Source organism: Pelodiscus sinensis, chromosome 9 (assembly GCF_052426305.1).
Source record: "Pelodiscus sinensis isolate ZL-2025 chromosome 9, ASM5242630v1, whole genome shotgun sequence".
NCBI lineage: Eukaryota > Metazoa > Chordata > Testudines > Trionychidae > Pelodiscus > Pelodiscus sinensis.
Genome location: NC_143060.1, coordinates 47920001 through 47933133, shown reverse-complemented (window position 1 = coordinate 47933133; position 13133 = coordinate 47920001). Strand labels below are relative to the sequence as shown.

The 13133-nt window shown below is 45.2% G+C and overlaps 1 protein-coding gene across 7 annotated transcripts in view; it reads left to right on the top strand.

Annotated features, from left to right (window-relative positions):
- Positions 1 to 13133, top strand: part of NEK7 (NIMA related kinase 7) — a 127399-nt gene that overhangs the window by 32065 nt on the left and 82201 nt on the right. For all 7 annotated transcript variants that reach the window (XM_075936690.2, XM_075936685.2, XM_075936687.2 and 4 more), the window contains one exon: positions 10410 to 10491. In XM_075936690.2, the coding sequence (XP_075792805.1) occupies positions 10435 to 10491 (57 nt within the window). In that variant the 5' untranslated portion in view covers positions 10410 to 10434. The remainder of the gene's footprint in view (positions 1 to 10409; positions 10492 to 13133) is intronic.

The following is a 13133-nucleotide window of genomic DNA, read 5'->3' as shown; positions in this document are numbered from 1 at the left end:
TGACAGTCAGCTCCCGCCTCCCCACTCTCCTGCACTGCTGCCTCCGATACAGAGGCAGCAGGATGAATATGTAGGGGTGGGTGGGAGAGGAAGCAGTTCTTGGGAGCAATTACACTTCAGCTCTTTGCACATACAGGTTGGATCTCCCTGGTCTGGCACCAAGTCCTGGATGAGGGATTTTGCTGGACCAGGGAGGTCATTCCTGGCCCCCCTGCCACCAGCTCCCTCCAGCCTTGGCTCCACTACTGGTCTTCCAGCTACCTCCCCACTCTTGCTGGTCCCCGCTGGCCTGACAGCCCTGGCTGACCTACTGGCCAGCTCTGCCGCCTCTGCTCGTTGGGCTCTTGCTGCAGTGCCCAGCAGCCCTGCCACCTCCATGCACACCTGGCTTTTGCTGCAGCGCCCAGCAGCTCCGCCAGCACCATGCACACTGGGCTCTTGGTTATGTGCTGGGCTGTTGCTGCAGTGCCCAGCTTCTGCTGTCGTGCAAGACAGCCTCTGCGTGCCTGACTCCAAATGCCCTGTTTATTAATAATAAACAAATCCAGGTCAGAGCCTGAGCTAACTCGTCAGTGAGGACATACATGTATTTGTCAATATAAAGCAACCTCAAAGACGGTACTTTCAATGGCTGCTCTTCATTTTGATTCACCATTTTTGCAGCATGATTGAAGCTATTCTGATCTTTCAACAAGATGATCAGCTATTTTGGAAAAGATGTCTGAATGAAGTATTAAGAGCTTAAAAAAATATCGAACCCTTTCTGCTCTGCACACTATCTTCATTTTTTTAAGAGTCAGACTAGTGAATAGAACTATTTATGAGCGATAAGATTACTTAGAGTATAAATATTGTAGCTTTATATATATATATATATATATATATATATATATATATATATATATATATATATATATAATAAAGAGAGAGAGAGAGAAATTCATTATTTACACAGTGGTTGTTTCTTGGCTTATAAAATAAATTGAAGCCTTAGTACAGGAAAACTCAGGGGTGGAGAAGTTGAATAACCTACTTAAGATCACAAAGGTAGTCAGTGACAGATCCAGAAATAAAACCCTGGTTTTCTTGAAACCTAGAAGGAAAACTGCAGAAGTTTTCTTTCTTCAATGTTTCCAAATAATAATCTTGTTCCACAGTCATTGGAATTGGCTGTACAATATAATTATACTTAATCAACACTATTTACTTTATTCCATGGAAACAACAGAGTTTCTGTATCAAAGTAGATGTTTTGAGCCTGCATGTCAGTACATTCTTAAGAGCATAAGTATGTGGTTATATCCCTGTACATTCATTGGTCTCAGGTATTTAAGGCTCTGCCAGGCATAGCCCTACCTGCTGTAGGTGTTCTGGGGGCAGAGTGTTGCTGCCCCCAGCGCCCGTCCTTTGGTGCTTCCGGGCTGGGGAGGAGAAACCAGGTTGGCCACATGGCGCACCCTCCTCCCTACACTGCTGCTCTGGGCCTGGAGATGATGGGCTGGGCCAGGCTGCGTGGCGTAGCACACCTGTTTCCTCCCTCTCATGACGGGCTGAGTTCTGCTAGTTCATGCGGCACGGTGCGTCTTCCACTGGGGTGGGGGAGACTGCAGCAAGCGCGTGTGTGCCTGCTCCCCTTCCCTCCCTCCACTTGTGGTGGAAAGGGGGAGCATACGTGTGACATGCCGCCCTGCCTCCTGGGAGGTGGAGAAAGGGTGGGGCTTAGCAGAAGGAGGATGGCTGGAGGTGAGGCTGGGGGTTTGCCTCCCCCAGCCCTGCCTTTACCAACTGCCCATGCCTGCATATATCTGTTTGAAGTTTTTACATTATTTAATAATCAAATCCAGTCACTAAAGCCAAAATTGTAAAGAATGCTAAAGAAAAAGATAGTTGGAGCAAAGTAAGAGAACATTTTCATGTCACTGTTGGAGAAAATGATTGGAACAGTAGATCTAGCAGGTTATCAAAGGTTCTGTTTTTGAAAATGGTGTCATGATTGCCATCTGTTACATTGTTAAAGAGATTCCTGGATCTATTACTGTGAATAAAAACTGTTCAAATAAAGAACTAACCAAAAATAGTCTTAAAACACAGTCTGAGAATTAGGTTATCCATGTGATATACCTTATTGAAAGACAACTATGGTGTTAGAGACAGATAGATTTAATCAGGATATTTGAGTGTTCTTAATGGACAATGATCTAATTTTTCAGTGGAAGTTACTAAGGATGTTAGATATCATTTCATTGAATGAGCATGTTACCACACCAAATCTTAGCGGTGACATGATTATTCGATGGTCCCCGGGAGCGGGGCCAGCAGCCAGCTTATCCTGGCCCCACTCCTTGGTAGCTCCCTGACACCCTGTGCTGCTGCCTCTGATGCAGAGACAGTAGTGCAGGGGTGACTCTTCAAAGCCAGTGCTTGTGGAGAACCAGCTTTTAAAATGGATCTCCCCCGCCCCAAACACTGGTTCCTATGGGAGGAAGCAAGAGGGGGGGAGGGAGTCAGTATGCATGGAGAGCTGACTTAAGAGCTGGTTTCCCATGCGTATCGGCTCCAGCCTGCCCCCCTTTCCTCCACATTGCTGCCTTTGATACAGAAGCAGTGGTGAGGGGGCAGGCAGTTCTGCGGGATCTGGTGCTCGAGGACAGCTGGCTTTAAAAGCCAGCTCCACATAGACACTGGCTTCCACCTCTCCCCTTTGCTGTCTCTAACATAGAGGCAGCAAAGGGTGGTGGTGTGTGTAGTCGCTAGGATTAACCAATAAGACCAGGCTTATTGGATAATCATTTACACAAATATATGTTAACATCCCTACAAGCTATTACTGTACACTGACTTGTCTAGACCATTGCAAAATACAAATTAAAGATGTTACATATCCTGCAAGGAATTGCCAGTATTGGCCTTGTCAGGTTTTTTAAATAACAGGGTCTGACTGCCAAGTGTTTTGGAACAAACAGCAGCTGCCAGCAATTTTCCAGTTTTATCACCATCTTAATTCTAATATTTTTAAAAATCTTAACAATTTCTCAGTGTCTTCTCCTGGCAGGGGGCCAGGGCTATCATGAAATTTTGCAGAGGATTAGTAAAGACACACTCATTAACAGACTGAGCAATTCCTCTACCAGTTTTTTTCCCTTCTGTGTCGTTTTTTACTCCTGTGTCCTTGTAAGGATTAGTTTCACCCCTCTGCAAGTACTTTTGAGATGTATCTTCAGATCTCATTTATCCTACATGAATTACAGCTAATATTTCAAAAATTGTGCGCTAGGGAATGTGGAATTGTAACCATGTACACGGTTACACGCAGATTTCTGGTATGCGCGGGGAGCCGGCTTAAAAGCCCTCTTCCCTCCCCCACCCACTGCTGCGGAGCTGACTGCTGACCCACATTTTTCAGTGGTTACACGTTTACTTAGATAAACACAGTTTTACGTTCCCACTGTGCGCTAGTTACACCGAAATGCTAAGGATAGGGAGAAAAGAGGTTGAGTCCCAAAAGTTCGTTCAGTTTGGAACAGCCATAGAGAGATGGTGTTAGTATAATTAGATGCCACTATTGAGAGTATATTGGCTGACTTCTTCAAATAATGGAGAGAAGATGTGGGGCCAATGTTTAATCCTGCTTTTGGGATTTCAGGCTTTGTCTGTTACCATTAATCTCTAGGGTTTCTATTTTCCTCCAATTACCATAAGATTCTGTTATATATAATAGTAGAGCTAGCAACTCCTGTTCAGTTAACTGTTGACATTGCTATCAGGTTGAAGTTGTAGTCTCCATTTTATTACTTTGCCCAGTGATAATTTTTTTAGGCACAGAAATTGTACTACTTCCAAGTGATTGCTCATGTCCATCCAGTTTGTGTGTGTGTGTGCTCACCACGAGTATTGGTACCAGAAGATTTTTTCTCAACAGTATCTCTAGGAAAGTGGCCCTCAGCATCCTCTGGAGTGGCATATGCATGCTGCTGTATATAGGGTGTTACCAGGCCCCTCTCCTTCTTGCTGCCAGTGAGGGTGTTTGGAACTGTGCTGCAGTGTTCATTGTGTACTCCTTTCTATTACATTGTAAGTAGTTGGTGAAAAGAGTTTTAAATGTTATCAGTTGTTAGTAAGGATGCTAAATTGCGGTTATCTGGCTAATTGTGTAGTTCAGTGGTCTCCAACCTTTTTACACCCAAGATCACTTTTTAAGTCTCAGAACAGGCGAAGATCTGCTGCCCCACCCCTTCCTTGAAGCCCCGCCTACATTACATGAGGAAATGTAATGTAAATGTACTGCGCAGGTGCGCAGTTCAGAGAGGGCTCAAGAGCTACTCTTAGAGCACCTGAGATCTACCGGTAGATCGCGATCTACTGGTTGGTGACCATGGGTGTAGTTGATACAATTTGTATTGACTACACGATTAGCCTATAAGGACCTCTCTGCAGAGCTACATTGGGGGTAGCTTCAGGAGCTGGCTAGAGTTGAGACTGAGCAGTCCCAGCTCGGGCTGGCTCCGGGAGCCACCCGTGCTCCACTGGGCTCTTACTGCCTTTAAAATGCAGAGGTGTGGCATCTTAGACCGGTGCGACCTGGGACTGTTCACTCCCAGCTTGCGCTGAGTCCAGCAGCGATGAATAGTCTTGTCCGCTGCGAACAGGGCTACTGAAGGCTGCTGCTGGAACAGCCTCTGTTCATGGCGGCCAGGACTGGCTGTGGCCAGGGGCTGCAGCAGCCCCCTGCGCTGGGCCAGCCTGGGCCGCTGCAAACAGGGACTGTTTGTCGGCATCAGTCCCTGTCTGCAGGGGCCCCAGCTCACTGTTAGGACACCTGCAAAAAGGGACTGCTTCACAGCACCTTCCCTATCCCCGTTTCTCCCACTGCCTCTTTTAAGCCAGCTCCTCAGCACTGGCTCCTGGTTCCCCTCCCCTCCCCCGGCTGTCTCATAGAAGTGGCAAGGGTGGGGGCAAAAGCAAGTAATCTCCATTCTGCTACCTAATAAGCTTATGCTTATTGAGTAGTCGACTACTCGGTAGCATTCCTAGTTGTTAATTTGTAGATAGTCTCATGTTGGAACTCTACCTGGGGACAGGGCATGGTCTAGTCCCCCATGTTTAAACCGTGTGCCAACTGTTGCAGGCCTATGCCAGTTAGTGACCCTGCATTCACTGTCTGGGTGAGGGCCACATCAGTGAAAGGTGTCATATCTATTGTTCCTTCCATCCAAGGACCTTAAAGGACAGAGACAATAAGGCACGCTGATGGAGTTAGCTCTGGTTTCCTGTGACAGGATGTCCATACCCTGCACTGGGCCTGGAAGGCTTAATGCCCCATGGGCTGAGGAAGACCTGCCCTCCCTTCCCAGTCACACTGAGCACACTCTGCATGCTGGATTAGTATAAAAGGGAGCAGCTCAGCTTTGTCTGGGCTGGACTTCGGAAAGAGCCCTGGCACAGGTGGGAAGCCCTTTCTGGTGCCTTGGTCACGATGCTCCCTCTCTCATGCAAGATCTATCAGGAAAGCCATCCACAGCCCTGCTGCAAGTTTGGTTGTTGGACCGCTACTGGAACTCCAGAGGTGGACAGGCCTGAAACCTAGATGACAGGAGCCAGAGACCCAGGACACTGTATCAAGCCTCCAGAGCTGGTGGAGCCTCAGGGGGAGACTGGTGCTGTGGATCTAAGAATCCTGAAGCCACACAGGTTGCCCCAATGCCAGAATTGATGCAGGGAAGGTGCACGAGTGGTATCTCCCACCCGAGTGAGCTCAGCATACTGTGGTGGGATTCAATTAGAGTAGGGTGGGCTTAGACCCCCTTACTGCCCCAGCTCCTTTGACTCAAGCCATTAGGCTATATTGCCTTAATCCCAAGGGCTACTTAGACTCTGCCATTAGACCATATTGTTCCTTGACTCAAGGAATAATATATAGACTGTGGCCATTAGGCCATGCTGCATCTGGTCAAGGCATGCTTACAGTGAGACACATCACAAAAATCAGTGGTCAGACTCTGCTGCCTTGGTGCTGTCGACAAGTTGGCACTGGAAGTTGGGCAAGACAAGTCCCCTGGTCCGCATAAAGGAAAGTCCAAGCTGGTGTTGGACAAGGAAAAAGTGACAGACAAAGCCCCTCATTTGGATTGGGACAACTCTTTGAATTCCCCACCATCATCTCCGGACATATAGATCCCCTCCACACAGGAGGAGTTTCAAGAGGCACAGGATATCATCTCCTTGCAGTTTCTGCTGACGCAAACAGTGCCAGGGCCCTGGCACAGGTGGGCAGCCCTTTCTGGTGCTTTGGTCACGATGCTCCCTCTCTCATGCAAGATCTATCAGGAAAGCCACCCACAGCCCTGCAAGTTTGGTTGTTAGACTTGTTAAAACAGAACTAGCAGAATCTTATTAGGAAGATAAGGCAATATGCCACATTGATTGTGAAGGAAGAATTCATTTACTATTCCTAGCTACTAAAATTATCCACCACACGCAGCTCTACAGATGGAATATAATTACGAGCTACAATTGCTCATGCTGTTCTATTGGCCAGGCAGTCTAGACATGAGGAGGGGAGCGGAGTCATTTAAGTGTGCACTGGTGCTCCTGGAGAATGACTGTGGAACTGAAAGACCTGATTTTATAGTTTTGTACCTATGGGTATGTCTACACTACAAAGTTAATTCGAACTAACAGACGTTAGTTCGAATTAACTTTCATAGGTGCTACACATACAAACAAGTAGTTCGAACTTAATTTGAACTGGTGGTGTGCTTAATTCGAACTAGATAAACCTCATTCTACGAGGACTAACGCCTAGTTTAGAATTAAGTAGATGGAATTAAGGGCTGTGTAGCCACTTAATTCGAACTAGTGGGAGACTAGTCCTTCCCGGCTTGCCCTGGTGGCCACTCTGGGCCGAAGCAGGGAAACTCTTCTGCCACCCTCCCGGCCCCAGAGCCCTTAGAGGCACGGTCTGGCTACGGTGTTTGTGTCAGGTGCAAGCCTGCCAGCACCGAGCCAGCAGACCCAGCACCTGGCACGGCATAAGCCAGCCACCCGCTGCCACCCAGCCCTTCTACTCTTCCTGGGACCAGGCTGGTGGCTCCCCGGGGCCGCAAGAGGTGGGCGCCCGCCTGGTCTAGTGTGGAGATTGTGAACCTCATCGAGGTTAGGGGGAAGGCCTCCAACGTCCACGACCTCCGCACTAGGCACAGGAAAGTGGCCATCTAGGGCAGGATAGCTGCCAGCCTGGCCACCAAAGGCCACATGCAAACCCAGGAGCAGGTTTGCATGAAAATTAAGGTGGTCCACTGAGACCCCCGACCCTGAGCTTAGAATATAAGAACGGCCGTACTAGGTCAGACCAAAGGTCCATCTAGCCCAGTAGCCTGTCTGTCAACAGCAGCCAACACCAGCTACCCCGGAGGAGATGGACCGAAGACAATGACCAAGTTATTTGTCTCGTGTCATCCATCTCCAGCCTTCCACAAACAGAGGCCAGGGACACCGTTCCTACCCCCTGGCTAATAGCACTCTATGGACCCAACCTCCATGACTTTATCTATTGCGTTAAGGTCAGATATTTGCTATGTGGTAGAGTTCTGGCTCTTTTGAGTTAGAAGTAGCAAGTACTAAGTGTGATGCTAGTTGTTTTGTAGGATGGAAACCTTATTTGCAAGCTCTTTGAAACCTGCATCTTTCTACAAACCCTGAAGACGTGTTAACTTGTTCTGGAGCTTTTACTCTTTGGGTTGCTGACACACACAAGGTGAAAGTTTTAAACCAGGAAAACTTACATCTGTTTTTATAGCATGGATCCTAAACATTCCCAAGAGAAACTGTATAAGCTTTAGTAAATGCCTTTTACTCTCCTTTCTAGTATCAGTAATTATTGTATTAATCATGCTTTCCTTGCAAATACTATTTCTATTTGACTCATAGATTTGTTTAGCATCTTAAAGCTGAGCTATGTGTGGAAAATATGCATTTTGGTGTGTTTATTAGCTTGAGCTGTTAGAAAGAATGATGATACACGTACTCCAAGGGTAGTGTTAATTTTCTTTTTAATTTAATATTAAATATCGTAAAAAAAAGACAGTTGTTTCCGTAGCTAGGGTTCTTTGAGATATTGCTCATTCCATTCAACACCCTCCCACTTCCCTTTTTCCTCTGTCAGAGATTCTGGCAATAAGGAACTGGAGAGGGCGGGACCCAGTGGTGCCCCATTTAGTGCGCATATGTGCACTGCTCCAGGAGATGCTGAAGGCCAGTCCTCTAGAAATACTGCTGAGGGAAAATCTTCTAGCACCATTCCATGTGGGAAGTACACACATCTAAGTTGAATGGAAATGAGCAAAGCATCTCGAAGAACACCTGTGTTGCCAGCAAGTGTAAGTCTCAGGTCCGAGGAGTAACGGTAGTTCGGAATAGGAAGCCTAATCCAAAGTACCTAGTTCGTGCCACGTGTAGCCGTGGGCACGGAGTCCGAACTAGCGGACATTTAAAAATGGCGGCGCCCGGCAACATGCAAATGAAGCCTGGGAAATTCAAATCCCGGGCTTCATTTGCAACTCCGGTTGCCTACATTAACCACCCTAGTTCGAACTAGGGTGGTAGTGTAGACATACCCTCATTGATTAAAACAACCATTGAAACACAGATTATAAATAACTTCATTAGTTATTACTTTAATCCTGTTTATATTGTACTTTGCACAGAGGTTATCATTTTCAGACACAGGGCCCTTACTTCTGTTGTAGTCAAATTTATTAAAACATTAAGATAATAAAATGACCAATATATGATGTAAAACTTGTTCAGGGTGTGTGGGGGAGGGGGAGAGGAAATGGAATTTGAGACACACAGTTGGCTTCAGTGTCTAAAGATGAAGTTACAACATGAAATCTTTGAGTGTGCTTACACAAAGACTACTTCACTGCAATTGTCTTGTCTTATTGAAAACTGATATATGCAATATAATATAGGCATTGTCTTTGGCTAATACTACCTTTCTGTTTCTATTGTAAGCCTATTGTTTTCTGTTGCCTTAGCTTCAGCCATTTTGGATTGAAAGTTTCCATTCTTGTTTTCTGCCTTGGTTTCAATTTTTTTGAAAGGTTTGCACAAGAATGGCTGAGTTGGTTTTCTAGAATTATGTTAGATGGGGTACAAACAGGTAGATTTCCTGATGTTAAAACACACTCTAGATCATTTATTATAAAATAGCATTAATGCGTCTGTGGTTAGCACTTGATATTTGTCAAAGAAATGATTGTAAACTGAAAGAGAGGTGACTTGCTGTTCCTTGCCAAATCTGGAAGAATTTTCATAAGTTGCAAGCATCTAAAAATCACGTTCTATTCATGTGCATTAGAACATGTTCACCTTCTCTCTTGAAGTTATATAAATGTTCCAGCTACATTGTATATACTCCCAGGCTCTAATTGAACCTTCTACATCATACCCATACAATATGTACAGAGAGAGCTCTACAACGCATATAAGCAATACAGATGCTTGAGGTGCTTTCCTTTTAATAAAATACCAAGGCAAAATGGTAAGGGTGCATTGGACTGGGAACCAGGGCACCTCAGATTTTAAAATAGACTCTTTCCTATCCTTCATTTTTAACAGTTGCGTCTTACTGCACTCTTCACAGTAATCAAGGTCTCTTGCCCTTATCTTAGGATGCAGGCAAGCATTTTTTGCATTTTACAGATGTGGTAACACGATATAAGAGGTGGTTGCAAAACTGAGAATAAAATTCAGACCTCAAATCTGAGTCTCATATTCAAAATAGAGAATGTACATGTTTGACTGGGGTGTCTCTAAAATGGGGCTACCTTCAGGAAATTCAGAAATGAGTGAAAATTACGTAAACAACAAATAGCATTCAGAAATCCTAACTCTGTCCCCTTTTAACAACTCTATCATATGCATGTTCCACAGGGTATTCTATCCCATAAGTACTTGTGCAGTCACCTGGCAAAGTATGTGTCATGTCTACTTTTTAGTTGCTGGTGCATATACAGAACGACTGGCTGTTATTGCCCTAGTCTAATGGACTCACTTAGTTAGATCAAGTCATAGAGATTTCTAGTGTGGATCAGATAGTTCAAGGTTCTAACCCTGTTGATAACTTACTGGACTGGTGTAGGGAATACATGATGGAATTTCTTCCTATTTTTCATTTTAAATGGTACTTTAAAACAAAAACTAGGACATCTCCTCTTGCTCTCAGGAAAAAGTGCTAAAATATTTTGATTGCAAAGTCAAACATACACATTAGAAAATTCTAAGAATGAATTAATTGTGTACTGAAGTTCAATAATCAAATTGCATTATAACTGAAGCACAGTAGTCAATGGAAGTGTACATAAACATTAAACTGCTATTTAATGAATATATTTATATTATTTTTGCAGAACATAAAAAGCCCTGTTTGATGCAATGGATGAACAGTCACAAGGCGTGCAAGGGCCTCCTGTTCCACAGTTTCAGCCACAGGTATTTTATGTTAATAGACATCAAGAGTAGAAACAAAATAGATTTAGTAAATGGAAGAACATGTTAAAATTAACAAACAGAACAAATTCCAAAAGGTTGTTAATATTATTCAATGCCATTGCCAGAGGGAAGGGTTTCACTGCATTAAATGTGTTTAGCAGGTATTGAGGGCAATAGTTGATTATTTTAATTTAGTTAATTATATGGAATCACATAGATAATCATCTGTGTTGAAGAAATCAGATGAAATGTTCTGAGTCCAGGCATAGGTGTGTATAGCACGTTTCATTAGGGTGTGCACCCAAATAATTTTTTAAAAATGTTCTTTGACCCCCCCCCCCATTAATCACACCCTTGACCACTGTTAACCACGCCCCTGACCCCCATTGGCCACACCTCTGGAGGTAACACTCTCTGGGCAAGATGGACACATGACCAGAAGTAAAAGGTGTCACGTGACCCCCCCTCTAAGATTTTTCCCACTATCCTCCTACCAATAGGGATTCGTTTGCCCCCCCCCCAACCTCCCTCATGCAACTATCCTGCAATTGCATTACCCCAATGTGAGTGACATTAACTTGGGGGCAGAGAGGCTGGGGGAAGTGTTTCCTCTAAGAGGTTCTTCCCATGAGCAGAATAAATTTTGTGTTGTGCACCAGTACTGAGTTCATGTGGCTTGTTTGGATGTGCTACTGTGGCACCCAAGTTATTAATAAATATCTCATAACCCTCTACCTTTTCCTTCTGCTGCCATGTCTCCTCCCCATGCTCCATCAGCTCCCCTAGTGCCTGCTGCCTCCCAACCCCTCACCCTCCTCTGCTGTCCTGACTCCTGCCCTTCTCACTGCCCTCAGCCTTCCTGAGACCTGCCCCCCTCCACCAGCCCTTCTCTTCCTCCTGTGCCCACTCCTCCAGTAGCCCCACTCTGATCATGTGAGCAACCCCTACTCATCCCCTCTCCTAACACCTCCCTCTGCACACCTGCCCTGCCTCTTTTCTCTGGTGCTGGTCCCTCCCCTGCAGATGTCTGCCCTTCTGCTTCACCTCCAGAATCCACTGGCACCTGCACCTTCCCTTACCCCTGCACCCTCCTTGTGCCTCCCCCTTCGCTCACTGCCCCTGCCCCTTTTGCCCCCTTTTTCCCTGATGCCCACCCTGTCACCACCCTCTGCCCCCATTCCCCTCCTGCCCCTGTGCCCTCACACATGCCTTGCTCCATCCCTGCCTTCCTCATACCCACCCCTTCTTTCAAGCCTTCTCCCAGCACCTCCCACCCTCTAACCCCCAATGCCCTTACTCTCTCCTCTCCCAGCATCACCCTGTCCCCCCTCCCACTGACACCTCCCCTCCTGCCCTTTTCCTCATTGTCTCCACTTGGCCCCCTGGCATTTGTTTCTCCTCCATCCTGTCCCTTGGTGCCTTCCCCTTTCTTCTCCTGACCTGCCCCTCCTCCCTTCCGCACAAGCCCCTTCCTCTTATTTTTTTCCCCTTTCCCTCCCTTACCTTCAGCTTCTGCCTTCCAATTCACGGGGCTGGAGTCAGAGCTGGCCCAAGCTACAGGCCGGCCAGGCCCTACCCCGGGGCGCCCTTTCTCTTTCAGCAGCCGCTAGCCGCCCGAGACATTTAGGGTGTGCCTGGGTACACCCGGCACACACCGTGCGCGTGCCTATGAGTCCAGGTGTTTTTGGATATTGGATGGTTGAATTTGGATTCTGTTGGAAGGCATTTATGGAGAAAAGGAAGCCGTAATAAAATGTAATATCACATTATTTATCTTGAAATTCAATGACTATCAGCTCCATAGTTTTCTTTCTCTTTCTGCTTTCTTTTTTTGCCTCCTACTGTGTCACCAGCTGTAGGAGTGGAGGTTAGAGGCAAAAATGAAAGTGATTGTTGTCCTATGAGGTGTCAAGCTGCTAAACACTATATATTTCCAAATTATAGTAGTTAACCGATTTATTTCAGATTCTTCCTTTTAACTTTTTATTCTTACACTTCTTGCTGGTGATCCTATGTGAGTTAGTGCCTTCCCTTTTTGAAAATGGGCATGGGAGAGTCCCAGTTACAGAAGTTCTGTGACAGAGTTGTGAGGGAAATTTAATCAACCTTACAGTCGGATTAATGGTATGACTCAAAAAAAAGGTACGATTGTTGGGTAATAGGAAAAGTTGGCATATTGCTTATTAACATTATTTAAAAACTTTAGATTTTGATTGTGCGTACGTTCATAAAGGTGGTTTGCTTTATACAGTATGTGGAGTCTAATGTAAGTCAATAGAACTCCTGATAATAAAATTAAACAATTGGGTAATTCTCTGTAGGATCAGGACCATACCTGGTAATCTATGTGTTTGTTTCAAGAATTATCCTAAATAATAAAGGTGATGTGGTAACATGTGGTGGTTCTGAATTTTTTGACAATATAATTGTTTTTTGGCCAGATCTTCATTATGAACTCAGTATAGGATTTTAGTAGAACTTTCCTTGTTTCATTGCCTACACTAGAGCAGCTTTGAGTCTAAAATAGAAAGAAAGAATTTTGGTGCTGCTGTATTGCTATCCGTCAGGTCCTAGAGTACTAAACAGTTATAAATTTAAGATATAATTTGAATTTATACTTATTTCCTACAACTATCTTAATG